The 16,375-nt window shown below is 41.5% G+C and overlaps 1 protein-coding gene across 1 annotated transcript in view; it reads right to left on the reverse strand.

Moving 5' to 3' along the window:
• Nucleotides 1-5,374: 5,374 nt before the first annotated feature.
• The window catches only part of ntrk2a (neurotrophic tyrosine kinase, receptor, type 2a), a 146,890-nt gene continuing 135,889 nt past the window's right edge, over nt 5,375-16,375 (reverse strand). Inside the window, exons 19-20 of the mRNA XM_056279236.1 lie at nt 11,230-11,388; nt 5,375-5,560 (exon numbers count right to left, since the gene is read on the reverse strand). Of these exons, the coding sequence (XP_056135211.1) occupies nt 5,375-5,560; nt 11,230-11,388 (345 nt within the window). The remainder of the gene's footprint in view (nt 5,561-11,229; nt 11,389-16,375) is intronic.

A 16,375-nucleotide genomic window follows, 5' to 3' on the forward strand; every position in this document is an offset into this window, starting at 1 on the left:
GATAAGACATAACACTTTTTATTAATTACATTGTATCACGACAGACTGGTCCATGTTCAGAGAGAAAACATCACCGCTATCATCATCATCACCATCATGACTCATTATGATATGATATTATGACACATTATTATAATTGCTGCCTCACATTTTACGACCAACAGCTCCCTCTAATGTGTGTGTGTGTGTGTGTGTGTGTGTGTGTGTGTGTGTGTGTGTGTGTGTGTGTGTGTGTGTGTGTGTGTGTGTGTATGTGTGTGTGTGTCCATCACCATAGCCAGATGGGCTGCATCAGGACATTTGCAGTGTCAAATATCTGCTCACATAGAAAGACATTACCTACATCGTTTTCTTTTCTTTTTTTTACCTTTTAATCACTTTGTCACCATTAAAGTATATTTGTGAATACCTCTTGGCTTATCATACCACATAATCTACATCCATATTTACTGTAAAATATCTGTTTTAGAGAAACATTGTTAGTGGGGTTTGTGATGCAGTGTATTGGATTGTAGAAGTCTTTGTCCTGTTTGGAGACTGACAAACTGGAACCGACATACACAAGAAATCTACAGTAATTTTTCTGTCCAAGAGGTGACAATGAAAACCTCTTCATAGAGAGACAGATTGCTGGACCGGAGAATTTATACAGAGAATGTTATGTATGAGTGAGTCACAGTTTTCTTCAGAGATGCAGTTTGTGGTATTACAATCCAAGGAGGTGGTTTCCAAAAAGGACCAGAGCACTAAGGTAATCTTTGTAAATATGAACTTTGCGATGGTTCAGATCTATCAAATAGAATACAGCAGATACTGATCTAGTGATGAATGTGAGAGAGTAGGTGACATGCACTATGCAGCATTTTAAAACTCATAACGTAGTACATACAGCACATGGCCTTAGTAACTCACTGACCCTCAGCTTTAACCAATGATGGTCACGTTCATATTTCATAGTAAGCAGGGAGGTGAACGAGCATGTGTTAATATTGCCACTATTCAATTGAGAAATCTGGCTTTTGTAAGCGAGACAAAGGCTGATTTTGGATCCATGAAGCAGACTCTTGTGATGACATCATTTCAGAGCTCGCTGCCGTCACAACTCTGATATTGAGTCCTGCATGAATGGGGTAGAGGGATTTGTCATGACCTGACAAACACTGACAAAGAGCCATTTTTCCTGATTCTTCTGTTTAATTCCACTGCATTTGAGCTAGAATTTGGCACTAGTCTGAACCCAGCCACGTACATCCCTTCTGGGCCAGCCTGGCATGTTCTCCACATATGGGCTCACACTCTCTGCAGCAGCAAGGGGAGCAAGCAAACAAAGCTCCACAAACTGGGGGCAACATACCATTTTGTGTCATTTTTGAGTCCTTCCTTTTGCCCTCCATTTTTGAGACTGAAAAAAAGGGAACATACACTCTAGAGATTGACACAGTCTCGGACACAGCAGTTTAACGACGCTTGTTTCTTTCGGCAGCTTATTCACATTTGTACATGTTTCTTTTATTTTTTTGTTCATTCCTCTCACTGTTGTTTCATAAAAAAAAAAACACAAAAAACAGAGTACTTCTAGAAGCTCAAAGTTTAAGACTACCATGTACAGTAGGCAGCATAGAAGAGGAAAATTGGTAGAATAGTCTACGTTACTGTAGGTCACTTAGATAAGAGAGAAATAAGTCTGTGATTGTCAGTCCCTCCTTTTCTGAGGTGTCCATTCTGTCTTTTTTTTGTTTTTTTTTTGTTTTTTTTTTCAACGCTGAACCAATAGGAATAGTATAGTCCAGTGATCTGTGACATCAATGCAAAGACGGCCATATCTTCAGTGAGAGATAGTCCTACTGAATCCTCCAACAGGGTGGATTCTCAGTATTGGATCTGGACTTTACAGAGATCCAGTGGAATGCTCCAATGTTGTGCTGACAAGTCTTTATCACAGCTTTGATTCATGCCAGAACTTTCCATATGCAGCTTTTTCCTGCAACGTCAAGTATTGATCATCGTCAGTTATAACCACTGTCCAATGAGACACACTTCACAAATTACCAAACACAACAGATATTAACGTACACAGTGCTGTCAAATGAGTGGTTTCAATGTGGTCGACAGGTCTGCATTTATTGTGACATCTGAATTTCATATGCACTGCGTTGTCTCACAGTATGTTTTCCAAGCTAATCTACAGGCCCTCACACACCATGTCCTCGGTTGTTGCACAGCATCATCGTGTGTCTAGTACTGAATATATTTGAATATATTCACTGTGTGTAAACTGCATATAACAATACAGCAGGGATGTATTTTGAGAATTTTGATCACTAGTTTTTCTTTTTTTTCCTAGCCGTACTTTGTCCATTAGCCTCATATTCATTTTGTGACTAGTGACTGTAATCTTGCAGTAGCCAAGACAAAATTTTCTCATAAGTGGGCAAATAAGAAAACAAAAAAACAAAAATCCATTCCTGCCATAGAGTACTGTTTACTGTACACGAGGACAGAGAAGATAGCTGTTATGTGGGAGACTGGCATACAAATACACATATACCCACAGTTATCTTACACTTTTACAAAAACGTCATCAGTTAAACCAGTGCTCAAGTCCAGTCAATTAATTTTCAAACATTGCGAAAGGCAACCTCAGAAATGAACTCTTGAATAGAAATAAATGTACAAAATGCCTTTCTAATTTATAAATGGACACACTAGAAATCAATTAACTCGACTCTTTTGGGTTTCACAAACGTCATTTCCATCAATGGCTGTTGATGGAAAACAAACAAAACGAACACACCATATTCCTTGATGGACATTTGACACCTATCTGTGTGACTGTTGGAGTGAAGTCCAGTGTTCACGACTTTGTTCTTTTGCTATTTATCTCTGTAAAATGTGAAGCATTCCCTTATAAAAGGCAGAAATCATGTCTACAAGTATGCATGGGAACTATCTTATGTATAATGTGTCTCTAAGCACCAGCTAATAGGATGTGAGAATTGAGGAGAGTAAAGGGTAAAGTTGCTCTCAGTAATGGGAATATGCGGTGAGATATTGAGTTTATTTTCATTTTGTAAGCCGCTGGTAGATTGCCAATTACGTGTTGTTTGTGTGTGTGTGTGTGTGTGTGTGTGTGTGTGTGTGTGTGTGTGTGGTTGATGCCAGCCATAGAAATAGGAAAGGAGTGTGAAGTAAAGAGTTGTGGCTTACAGAGCTATCAAAAGACGGCCACGGTAATGATGGATGCTTGTCTTTCTCCCCAAGGACACTCACTCCTCCTCATTCTTGTTCTCTCATCCACCCTGCTGTAGTCTGCTCTTTCTTTTGACCGTCCCGTTTTTTGTTTTTGTTTTTTCTCTTCTCCATCAACTCTCACATTTTATTTCTAAAACCCTCTTTCCTGCTCTTTCCCATCTCTTCCAAAGAGTCTCCCCCCAGTCTTGGCTGCAACACCCCTCTTCAGTTCTCCCAATACACATCACCTTTCTCCTTCTTCCCCGCTCCCACATGACTCCTCAGTCTTTTCTCTCCACTCCCTACTCTTCTCCTCTACCTCTCCCATCCTCCTCTACTCCTTCCCCATCCCTCCTTCCTTCTCAGCTATAAAACAATAAGTCTTGAATGTCTGTGAGGAGACTGTGCTAATGGAGCCCATTAGGCTGTAATGAAATATACATTACACCATTACAGAGGACGGGGCCTGGCTAAAGCACTGCACCGCTCAAATAATAAAGCATGCACAATTCAATTTCCTTCTCAGGCCATTTCAAGTGTCCCTCCATGTGTGCAGAGTCGCATGTGAGTCTGTGTGTGTCTGTGTGTTTTGGGAGGTGCAGGGGTGACAGGATAAGGTGTGTGCGGGTGTGGGTGTAGAGGATCTCTGTTTGAGTGGGTGTGCACCCTCTTTGGCGCAGATGTGGTTTTCAAGGATGTCTGAGTGCTGAGAGCATTGATGATTTAATATGGGTTGACCGACTGAACCACACCTCATACAGCAGAGGATCGCTCAAAACCTCAGCCCAACACCCACACTGCCCCCCCACCCCACCTCTGCCACCACCTTTCATCCAACACCCGTTTGAAGCAGAGTTGTAAGGCACCCGCCAACAAATTAATCAATTGACCTCTGACACTGACACTTGACATCACAAGAGAAACATCTGCCACTTCCAGAGAAAGACGTCAAGTTATGTTTGAAATTATAATACAGTACCTTGGCCTTTCCTCTTCACACCCATGTTAATCGGCCTTTTCTCAGATTAGTCTGGCATCAGTATGGGCTGAAGCGATGTGTTAGTGAAGAGTGTTTTCAGCAGCAAAGCTGGTGCACCGGGTTTCATCCTAAGTAGTTTGTCCTCGTAGTTTCCTCTGACAGTTGAATACCAGCATGTGTCCATTTTTATTCTTTTTTTTTTCTTCCAGTTTTGTTGTTTTGTTCTTCACATAAGTTTATCGCAGTCTATCGGTTAAGGTGTATCCATTTTACCTGTCCAGTCTTTTCCACAAGCAGAGCTATTGGCTGTGTTGGATGATGACATCTACATTTAGTATATTCATGTGAGTTTAGAGAGACAGACAGATGGACATAGATAGACAGATAGGCAGGGAAAGAGGGGAAACAGTGTTTTTGTAGCTCAGTTTCACACAGCCATTTCCTCTGAAATGTCACTGAAGTACAGTGTCCTATTTACACACAAAGGGTTGAAGTTTCCGGAAATATCCCCCCCCCCTTTACTCTGGTGAAATTTCTGGATACTCCAGCCGTCTCCGTTGACCATCAGGCAGTTTAGGAAATGATCGCTGCTCAGTTCTCATGATGACTAATTCAATTAAGTCCAGTTAAACGTGTTTCAACAATTTAGCCCCCAGTCAGTTTAAAGCATTTGAAAAGAAGAGAGAAGCTTTTATTTTTTCTCTTTCCACAGTTAAACGACTCTTGGTAAAAGTCTCTTCGGGAACGAACAAGGGAGGGAGTCCAGATGAACAAAGGAGAAGAGACAGGTGAAAGGACAGTGGGAATGGGATGGCTGGAGATAGGTCAGGGAATTTTTTGATTGCCTTTAAGAGTTTGTTAATAGCTTCACATCCTGTACAGTTGTGCACACGCGTGTGCACACACACACACACACACACACACACACACACACACACACGCACGCACACACATGCAAGCACACACATACAGAACAGACACATTCACGCATACAAACTCCATTTATATATGCAGGCTTATCCAAGTACACAGGAATACATACATCCTCACAACGCCACCCCACCTCCCCCCACACATGTGCACAGATACATATGAGCCCACATGAGCACACATAAGCCCCCCTCTCCATACACACACATCCACACACATTTTCTTTGCATGTGTTCAGCCCAATATATCAAGGTACACGGGTGAGGCCTTAGCCAGGTTGAGGAGCAGGCCATGGATCTCTTTGATGTTTAGTCTCATGTGTGGTTCTCTCTGCCAGCAGCCAAGCATCAGATCATAGACTTCTTTAGGACAGGTCCTGGGACGCTGCAGCACCCTGCCCTGGGTTATACACTCTATCACCTAGAGAGAGAGAGAGAGACAGACAGAGACAGAGAGGGGGGGGGGGGGGGAGACAGAGAGACAGACAGACAGACAGAGACAGACAGAAAGAGAGAGAAAGAGAGAGAGGTAAAGCGTGAGCGAGGGAGACGGACAGACAGACAGACAGAGAGAGCTAGAGAGAGAGCAGGGTTTACTTCCTTTGTTTTGTGTACTAAGTGTTCAAAACATCACAAAAATCTATATGCATTTTTAACCAACCAGGTGAGTCATGGACAACTGAAAATGGAGAGAAAGCTTGTCAATATTTGAAAGCTGTTCTCACTTTGCACAAAGTGAGTCTTTATCACTTTCTGACAGCAGTTAGAACAAATCTCTACATTGGATATCAGTTTGTAATTAATAATATTAAGCTTTTTATTATTCCCTATACAGAAAAAAAAATTCTTATGTAAGCCTAAAAATGGAAAATCAACTTAGAATGAGTGGCTTTAAATAAATTTCAGAACCAGGTGGTGTCTCTTAATCCAAAATTGGAAGGAAAACCATCATTAAAATTAAATCATTAAAGATGAACTGCAGAGTTTTCCATGTAAACAAACATGGGTTTGTTTATATTCATTATTTCTCTTGTGCAGACATTGCTATTTTGTTAGACCCCAAATGACTATGCAGACAAAAGTTATTTCTTTCAAAAATGTTTGGAAAATCTTAATTTCCAATATTTAGAAGACTGCCATGTTTACATTACAAGGCTCCTGTTGTGAGCTATCATGGCCAGCCATGCCTTCTCGGCTGACCCAGCATTCTCAGTTTTTGTTTTTCACAAATATAATATTGTGATTCGTAACCCAGCCACTGAGGATGCACAAGCCAGTGCATCCTTAGTGCCGGTCCCAAGCCCGGACAAATGGGGAGGGTTGCGTCAGGAAGGGCATCCGGCGTAAAATCTTTGCCAAATCAAATATGCGGATCATAAATACAGATGATCCGCTGTGGCAACCCCTAACGGGAGCAGTCGAAAGTAGTAGTAGTAGATAATATTGTGATTCGTACCACACTATTATCATTCAATAAATAATTCTGTTCTAGTTTCTCTAACTTCTTTGCTTGTACTAGGGGATTATATAAGAGCCCTGATATGGTTCCATAATTTCATCCAACCATACTTTCTCTGGAATATCTATAGGTGAAAACTTTTACTTTGGATTGCCACTTTTTTTCAGTCGATCATATTTTGATATCAGCTTAGTTGGGTGGGTGCTATGGTGGGGTAAGCTTGCAGGCCTTAGCCGACATTGACATTTGCTGCACCACCTAAGCCAATTAAATTCTTTTTGTCCGTTCAACTCATGAGACCGTTAAGGTTCAGCTAGTTTAGAGTCTTTTTTTTTTCTTAAATCATGGCTGAGAGAAGAGAAGTACAGTGGCAGATTTGTTGCGAAAACTATTTTCAATTATGAATTTTCAGGAGATGCTTGCATTATTAAAAATGGTGGGCTGACAGCAGAGTTAGCAATACTAAAGTTAAAGTATATGATTGTGTGATTGACTGCTTCATTCAGAAAGAGAGGAAGATGGATTTTGTCTTCAAAGAGAGCAGCACTGGAAGTTTGCACATTGAAGACGTCATTCACTTGGTTTAGTCTACTGTGTTGTCTGGTGTTTTTGATCCACTGGCCCGGCTTGCATATTTGTGTATTAAACAGTAACAACCATTGCTGGCTAAGTTGACAGAGTGCGCACAATGTGTTTGTCTGTGACTCTGTGCATCACCTCTTGTGACTGATGGATTGCTTCAGACTGTGCTCTTACTGTGGCTTAGTGTGGGGCACCAACAGCCCAGCGGGGTGTTTGCATGTGCATATATGGGGACCAATGGACCAATCACGTGGTGCCTTTGTGACAGGGAAAAAGAAGGTAACAAAGTGCTAACAGCTAACTATCACTTTGTGACACCCAATTAAATCACCAAGGTTAGCATTTAGTGATCTGCAATCATTGCTTGAAGTGGGCCGTTAGTCATTGGTACATAGTACACTAGTATGTAGTATTCTACGTTTTACTCTTTGGTGTACCGTGACTATTGCACACCAGCATTTCTCACAAGCTGCTGGTGTCGTGCCAAGGTACTGTAGCGAATTCAGAGGGCAGCTGGGAATCGACGAAACCGAGATGCGAACCCGCGTCTCCCGCACCACGGGAGACTATATTAATCAGTCGATTAAAAGGTTTGACCCGTTAGCCAAGGGCTAGCGAGTCTACTCATTCATGATCGTTACACTACCCCCGTTTGGGAAGCGCGTCCTCGCACTTCAGCACATCAGCTCCCTCACGCCTCTGGGCACACGCACTACCGATGGCCTCACAGTCTCACCATCCCACTTTTGACACCAATGTAGCGAATTCAGGGGGCAGCCCAGGAACAGCTGCAGCCCAGGGACCATGGCCCTGCCTGGAGCTGAACCCAAGAAGGGAACACCAAGTGCGATCTGACAGGACGCGGAAGTGGGGCAGACTAAGTTAACTACTAGCCCATGCAGACCGGCAGTTCCGACAGTCATCCTGGCGTTCGTTCTCTTCGATTGGGATGTTTTGTTTTTTGTTTTTTGTAGTTTAAAAAAAATGTATGTGTTCTTGTAGTTTTTAGATATGTGTTTTTGTCTTTGTGTTGCACTACTGTGGGCTGGGGGAAATGACATTTCATTTCATTGCATGTTCCTGATTCTTGAATATTATACAGTCATAAGGATTAACTCTGCTATCAGTGAAGACCAGGAGAGCCTTTTTAGATCAAAACTCTTAATATTCTCTTTAGTTTATAGTGCAGCTGAGCCTAAAGGGATAGGACCTACAGATAAATTTGAAGCCAGTACAGACTGACTTTAAACATCGAGGTGCCGTATCAGCAGTATAATTGGTAAAAATAAAATTTGTAAAAACTGTGCTCTTGTACAGTACTGGTTAATAACAGTTAACCAGTACGGTACTAGTGCACAGTTAAAGTTGCTGAATGCAAAAAATGTATGAGTTTTGCATAAGGGAGTGATAGAAAAACAAGATGGAAGGCTTAAGGGTTAATCTGGATGAAACCAGAGAGAGTTAAAAAGGTCAAAAGCAAGAGAGACAGCTGATACAGTGAAACCCTGTAACCAGAGATGAGGATTTAAGGACAAGTCCATGGGTGAGGTTAAGGGTTGAAAGGGCATCAGTTCAACACTGACTGATGGGGAAATGGCCCATAACATCACTGTTTTATGTATGAGTCGCCAAATTGGTTGGCACCTAAATCTATAAGATATTTTCGTTGGTTACAATTTATTTTTAAATGTATTTTCTTTAACTATCATATCATATCGTATCGTATCGTATAGTCTAAGGCATACTGAGGACGCTTTTTCTTCGTTCCTAGAATTTCTAAAGAAATTGGTTGAAGTGCCTTTAAATTTAAAGCCCCATCTTATTGGAACAACCTGCCTAGTTCAATTAGATGTATTACTTGCTTTCATCACTTTAAGGCATCTCTTTTTACCTATCTTCAAACAACTTGCTCATGCTTCTAATTATACTTGAGATATGAAAATAGTTTATCTCTAATGTGTAGGTACAAATTAATGTATGTATGGGTATGTGTATTTACTGTATGTATTTTGGCATTATAGGGGAACCAGTGGGTGTGGGAGTGGCTCGCCCTGGGAGAGCTTTTGTCTGTGTATGTGTGAGTGTATTTGTGTTGTTTGCTTTATGTATTGTATTTCCTGTATGTTTGTGTCAAGGAAACCCCTTGAAAATGAAATGGTTCATCTCATGGGGTTTATTATTCTAATAAAAATGTTACTAGCTCTTATTTCAGTCTCTTTTTTGATTAACAGAGGATTTCATTTGGCTATGTATTTATTTTTGTTTTATAATTTGTATTGTTTGATTGAAGTGCTTATTTAACCTTATTCCATCTTTCCTCTTTTACAGCTACCAGCTATGAGGTACTTGTAAGGTATTACATGGTAAAAGAAATTCCAATCTCAACGCAAATCATCTGCCTCACCCAGTCTATCAATGATGTCTAACATTGTACAAACTCCATCACTTGCATGTCCTATTTTCACATAGACGCAATATCCTGGCTCGGCCCCTACCTGTCCCATTCTAACACAGAAGTTTTTACTCACGCCCTTGTCACCTCCAGACTAGACTATTCCCTGCACACAGGACTCCCAAACACACTCCTAAATAAACCTCAACTGGTCCAGACCCCTGTTGCTTGCATTATCACCCGCACCCGTTCACATGAACATATCACCCCAGTCCATTGCAATCACCACTGACATCTAATAACCACATTGACTTCAAAATCTTCCTCCTGACTTATGAAGTCCATCAGATCACAGAAAGGTGAATCCGTTCATCTGGACCGTGTTTAGTGGGAGAAACATTTCATCATTCATCACCTTTCATCACTTATCCAAGTGATTTCGTCAATCTCACATTGTGTCCAGATGAACTGATTCACCTTTCTATGATTTCTTTAACTGGATTACTGATCATGCATAAAGTCATGGCCACCAGATGTTTGCCGCCCCCCACTATCTATCAGAGCTCCTCAGTGAGTACATTCCACCCAGAACCTTCTGCTCCTCCTCTGCCAGTCTGCTTACCACTCCCCATGTAAGTCCCTCCTTCCACGGGAACTCCGGCCTTCACCTGCTACATCCCCGAACTCTGGAAAATTTTTCTTCCTCACCTCTGGCAACTGACCACCATGCTTTCCTTCAACAAAGAACTCAAACCCTACCAAAGTCTATCCCTCATTCTCACCCCAGTCCAACGGTTTTCCTGTATCGATGCTCTGTCCTGCTGCCTGGCCCTCTGTCTTTTGTCTTGTCCACTTTTGTTTTATTTTGTTGTTCTATTTCATTGTTGTTTATTTTCCTCATTCTGTTTCTACTTTGTAATGAGACATTGGGTTCTTGAAAGGCACCAATCGAATGTAATGTATTATCGATATTATTATTATTATTATTATTAACAGTAGACTGGAAATAGTCAGAAGTAAAGCAGAATTGATCGGTGCAGCCCAGGAAAAGCTTTTCTTTTGCATGTGTCATGTTAACAGGATACATGCTTGCTTGCTTTATTTCATTGTACCTTGCAAAATCAAATGAAAATGAACTTTTTAGGAGATTTTAAGACATGTGCTTTACTCTGTCATTTGCCAGCTGTTTGGTAGTCCAAAGAGAAGACACAGAGAACAGGATTCAAAGGAGAGCAGTTCACATAATCCCTTTTGAAGGGCTTGCTTTACCTGTAACTGGGGACCTCTCTTGGCAAACTTGAGGTCCTCCTCTAGGTTGTGGTTACGCTGTTAACATTTACACATCTTGTATCATTTGATCTTTTAAACAAAGGCTCAATAATCCCAGCGAGTAAGAAAAAAAAACAGCAGTGGGGGGATCAAATCTTTTTGACTGCAATAATTCACATTCAATTGGTACCACCTTAAATCATTCTCTGCTATTGATTATTTCAGTTACCGCTGTTGAAAGGGAGGATACCTGCGTTCAGTGTGCAATGTGAAGACATTTTGCTGTTACCTTTCAAATCCAAATCAGATGACATGAAATGAACGTGGATATCCGCTTCATGTTGTCTTTAAAGGCTGATTGGGGAGTATGTGTGACTGGAGTGTTTACCTCGTTGTTGGAGAGTTGGTACCAAGGCTGTTTTCCATAGGTGAAGATCTCCCAGAGGACAACTCCTAAACTCCAAACATCACTCTCTGTGGTGAACTTCCTGTACATGATGCTTTCTGGAGGCATCCAGCGGATTGGCAGCATAGTGTGTCCTCCCACCTGTACACAAATACACATATCCCCACATAGAGGGGACAAACAAACACAAACACACACACACACACACACACACACACACACACACACAGTACGAAGCCAGTGTAAGTGTTTTGTAATCTTGTATCAATTCTATTCTATTCAGAATCCATCTCAAGCTTTGTTCAAGAATTTTAATACATTTGTTTATACATTTGTACATCAGTAAAATTATTTTGAAATGTATTTTTCTTAGCAGCTTCTATTCCAGGGATTTTTGGGTTTAAATGTATGCCATTGTCAGCTGCATGATCCTGGTGCACATAATTTGTTCCAATGTGACAGGAGGTAATGACGGTGTGACGCAAAAGGCTTTTTTGTTGTTGCTTTATATTACCTCTGAAAACTGCAGTTAACATGAGGGATACAATATTAGAGAGAATGTAATTCATTTGTTAGTGTTAAACACTGCACAGGTTGGATTTGACTCTTCACATAGCTGCGCTTGAGAAATGTTGTGAGTATTGATATAATTTTCTCTGATACTCTATCAACCATCTCCCCTGGCTTCTGCTCCTTTGTCTGCTCATCAATCTACCCACCAATGCTGTGCACAGCACATCTATTTTCTGTGGTCTGTCTCTTATTAATGCTTTACTGCTCACGCTGGGCTGTTGCTGGGTTACTCGGTGTGTTATTTAATGGATTAATAAACTGTGTGGGACCAGATAGATAGCAATCTGGTTCCCTGGTGTGTCTAGGGACAAATAACTGGCTTCATCTCTACAACTCCTACTCCTTACAGCCCCCCTCTCTTTTCCGCCTCACTCTGCTGGATATAACTCTCCATCTCTGTCATGGTTTGCCTGGGTCTCTCTCGCTCTCTCGTTCTCTCTGTCTGTCTCTCTCTCGCTCTCCTACTCTGTGGTATCTCAGTCCTTGCATGCCTCAGACTCTCCAGTTCTTCTGAAGACTCCCTGTTCTCTCTCCACGACCCCTTCCCCTAGCTGTAGCTTTCATTGTCTTTTCTGCACTTTTCCGGTTTAAACCATTTTTGTTTTTTCTATCACAACTTGTTGACCCATTCTCTCTCTAGAGATTTCAGATGCAAATACCTCACTGCATGCACAAACACATTCTTTTCTATTCTATGTAGGCTATAACTCTAATAACAGTATTTGATCATTAATGTTTCAACCTGATTATCATTTAGCCATATTGTTTTATTCATCACTGCTAATCGTTTTCCCGAATGGTTTGAAATATTAATGTAATTCTCTTGAATGCTAAAACTATTTTTCTGATATTTGTTAAGTGTGTGTATTATCACATTTTTACATGTGCTCCTGTATATGGATATGTGTTCTTTTGTATATGTCTTTGAGTGTGTTTGTGTGTGTGCGTGTGTACCAGGTTTTTCTATCCTAATGAGGATATTTGGTCCCCGTTAGGAGAGAAACACCTGAAACCACCTACCTTGTGGGGACATTTTATGGGTCCCCATGAGGAAAAGGGTCTATTTTAGGGTTAGGACCTGATTTTAGGGTTAAGGTTAGAATTAGGATTAGGTTAAGGTTAAGGTTAGGGTAAGGGCAGTGGCGCCGGCAGCCATAATCCTGTATGCATGGTGCGTACAAGGATCTGTACGCACCGTGCGCTATTAGCCAGTGACGTTAACACCAATCATCGGCCCTCAGATGTATTTGCGTCAAATGGCGTGAGTGGCAAAAAACAAACAAAATCATTAAAAAATGTATGAACGGTGTGTACAGGATTATGGCTGCCGGCGCCACTGGGTAAGGGTTACAGTTAGGCATGTACATAGTTATGATGGTTAAGGGCTAGGGAATGAATGTAGTCAATGAGGGGTCCCCACAAGTATAGGGTGACATGAGGTGTGTGTGTGTGTGTGTGTATGTGTGTGTGTGTGTGAATGAGAAAACCAGTAGTACTAGTTCTTTAGATGCATTGATTATGGCAAATTAAAAGGAAAAGTGGTAAAAGCTGAATTAAATGAACGAACAGGAAAAGGAAAGCCATTGTTTAAATGTTCTTTACACAATGGATTCATTAAATATTAAGCGAGACAAGTTTACAGCTTTACACTCTAATGACCCATCTCTTCCAAGTGAAGAAGTACAATACAGCCACCACTCCATTCAGCTCTCTCCCTTGCTCCCTCTTCTCTCTCTCTTCGTGTTACCTTTCTTTTTTAGCCATTTCTATCTTTCTGATCAGTCTTCCTCTCACTGCCTCCCTCTCTCTTTCTTCCTCTTTCTCTCACTCACTTTCTGTCCTCCTCTCTCACATTCTCTCTCTACCACTCATGCTGATGTCTTATACAATGGTTATTGTGTTCACAAGGCCGTTTGTCCTTCTTTGTCTTATAAATATTCATGGTGACCAACCCACAGCTCGCATGTTCCAAGAAAACCACACAAAAAAAAGAAAAGAATGCAAATATAAAACAAGAGGGTTGTGGGTTAGCCAGAGTGACCTATTGGAGGCTGAGGTATCCACGGCAACTGGATGGGTTAGAAAGGCAACATTATGGGATGTAGTGTAGGAGGGGCTTGTGTGACTAACTCTGCATACTCTTTGCCAGCCAGGAACCGTACCTTTATTTTCCCTTTGGTTACCGTGGAAATGACAACTCTTTCAACAAATGCTGGTTTGTGTGTGTGTGTGTGTGTGTTTGTGTGTTTGGGTGTGTGTGTTTAATCTTTTTGGAGAAGCCAGATAGTTGTTTGTTCATGCTGGTGGGTGAGGCATAGTAGAAGTGTTGACATGAAACGTCCCAGTCAGGCTCAGGATGCCTTCAGCTATTCTCTACTGAAAAACTAAAATTTCTGAAAATTTGCATTTTTTAGGTATTTATTACCTTATTTTAAAATTGCATTCCGTTGAAAAACATAAAGTTTGTTTTCAATGCAATGCAGATATACACTTCTTCTTTCAGCTTTCCCCCTGTTTTTCAGGAGTCGCCACAGCAGATTTTACAGTTTCCATCAGATATACCAGAGCATATCTGATGTAGTATATCCATTTCATATTTGTCAGCAATGTCTAACCTCAGTACTAACTATTGGCTGAGTAAAGACAGGTGATACTCCTTTTTGCCTGATGCACGTTTTTTCCAAATGGACTTAAGTAGTTTGGACGTGAACTGGCTTTGTCATTTTGTCGCATGAGTCTGGATTCGAGCCCACGGCTAACATTTTCGGTTAAAGCAGTCAACTGAAATCATGATGTTTTAAGATTCAGTTTAAAGTCTTTTTGTTTTCCCAGTAAAGCTCTCTATAGAAATAATTTTCTCGTATGAATTTTTACAATTAACCATTCGCTACGCACCCAATTAACCATTCGCTACGCACCGTTCATCACAAGGATGCTGCCTGCATCGCCCCAGGATAACCACGAGGTAAGTGTGCGTATATCCGGTGCAAGCCGGATGTGGTTTTATGGTCTTGTCTGTGTCAGAGCTGCTGTCACTCGAAAAACTCAACTGAGTCACAACACTTCTGTGATTTTCCATGTACGTCACCAGGTAGTAATAACAAATCTGATCATAAAACCTAAACTGAATTAGACCCCAGGTGTGTGGTGAAAAATATCAGCTGCGCCTGTGTGTCTCCACTCAAAGACGCTGTGGTAGAGCCGTGTTTTCTGCCTGGGCTGACGTGGCAGAGAAAAAAATAATTATCCTGTTCCAGCATCTCCCACTGCTCTATGAAGGCACCGTCCTTAAAAGTCTGAGGTGGGTGCCATAGGCAGTTTGCAGAAGATTGAAACGGTCAAATTTATTCAGGAGAAAGTAGTTACTTATGCTTTGTTGCCATTTCCTCTGCATGTCTCTGCAACATTGGGTACAGTGAATTCACGGAGGCAACAAAAAAAAGGACTTTAAATGACTCCCATGATACATGAATAGTACTCACGATCATGATACAAATCACAGATTTAAAAAGGAATTCTGTGATTTGTATCATGAGTAGAAGCAAACAATGCCAGGTAAAAAAGTTTGAAAGCTGCCATGCTTTGATCATGTCGAGAATATTCCTGAGCGCTCTTCTCTCGCTTACACACACACACACACACACACACACAAACACACACACACACACACACACACACACACACACACACACACACACACACACACACACACACACACACACACACACACACACACACACACACACACACACACACACACACACACACACACAGAGTACAAAATTAAGTCAAGTCAAGTCAATTTTATTTGTATAGCCCCATAACACAAAGTGCAAATTTGCCTCAGTGGGCTTAACAGCAACACAACATCCTGTCCTTATTACAAAATAAAGCACTGTCTGTCAGGTTCATTGATTGGAGTGACACTATCACAGTGGTGGGCTTCCACCGTGGGTTTATCTTCTGTTTGTCACTCTCTCTCTCTCCCTCTCTATCTCACACACACACACACACACACACACACACACACACACACACACACACACACACACACACACACACACACACAGGGGGGTGTCTCCAATTCCTCTATGACTCATCTTTGCTCCTCTCTGACGCAAGAGCATGACTGGATCCCTGTCATCTACTCCTACCCATTTCTCTCTTTTTCACCTTTTCCTTTTCATTTCCAAACCCTAACACCCCCCCCTCTCTGGTTTTCAATCTAGGTCTATTGCTTTTTATTTCATTCTTTATCTCCGTCTCTCTCTAAAACTGTTTTTATTTCCTCTGGCTTGTTGTCTATCTCTCTCTGATATGAAAGTATGGTGGGATGCCTTGACACTTGCCTCTCTCTCTCTCTGTCTGTTGTCTGTCTATTGTCTGTTGTCTGTGTTCCTCAAGCTGTGACTCTGGTACATTAGTTTTCCTGCAGACTGGACAATTCTGATGTCTTCTCCTTTGCTTCCGTACAGGCTGCCCTGCCTCTGGAGCTCGCTTCCCCCCCCCCCTCTCTCTCTCTCAGCATGTGTGTTTTCTTCTCTGTCTTTCTCCT

The sequence above is a fragment of the Lampris incognitus genome, chromosome 1 (assembly GCF_029633865.1).
Source record: "Lampris incognitus isolate fLamInc1 chromosome 1, fLamInc1.hap2, whole genome shotgun sequence".
Taxonomy (NCBI): domain Eukaryota; kingdom Metazoa; phylum Chordata; class Actinopteri; order Lampriformes; family Lampridae; genus Lampris; species Lampris incognitus.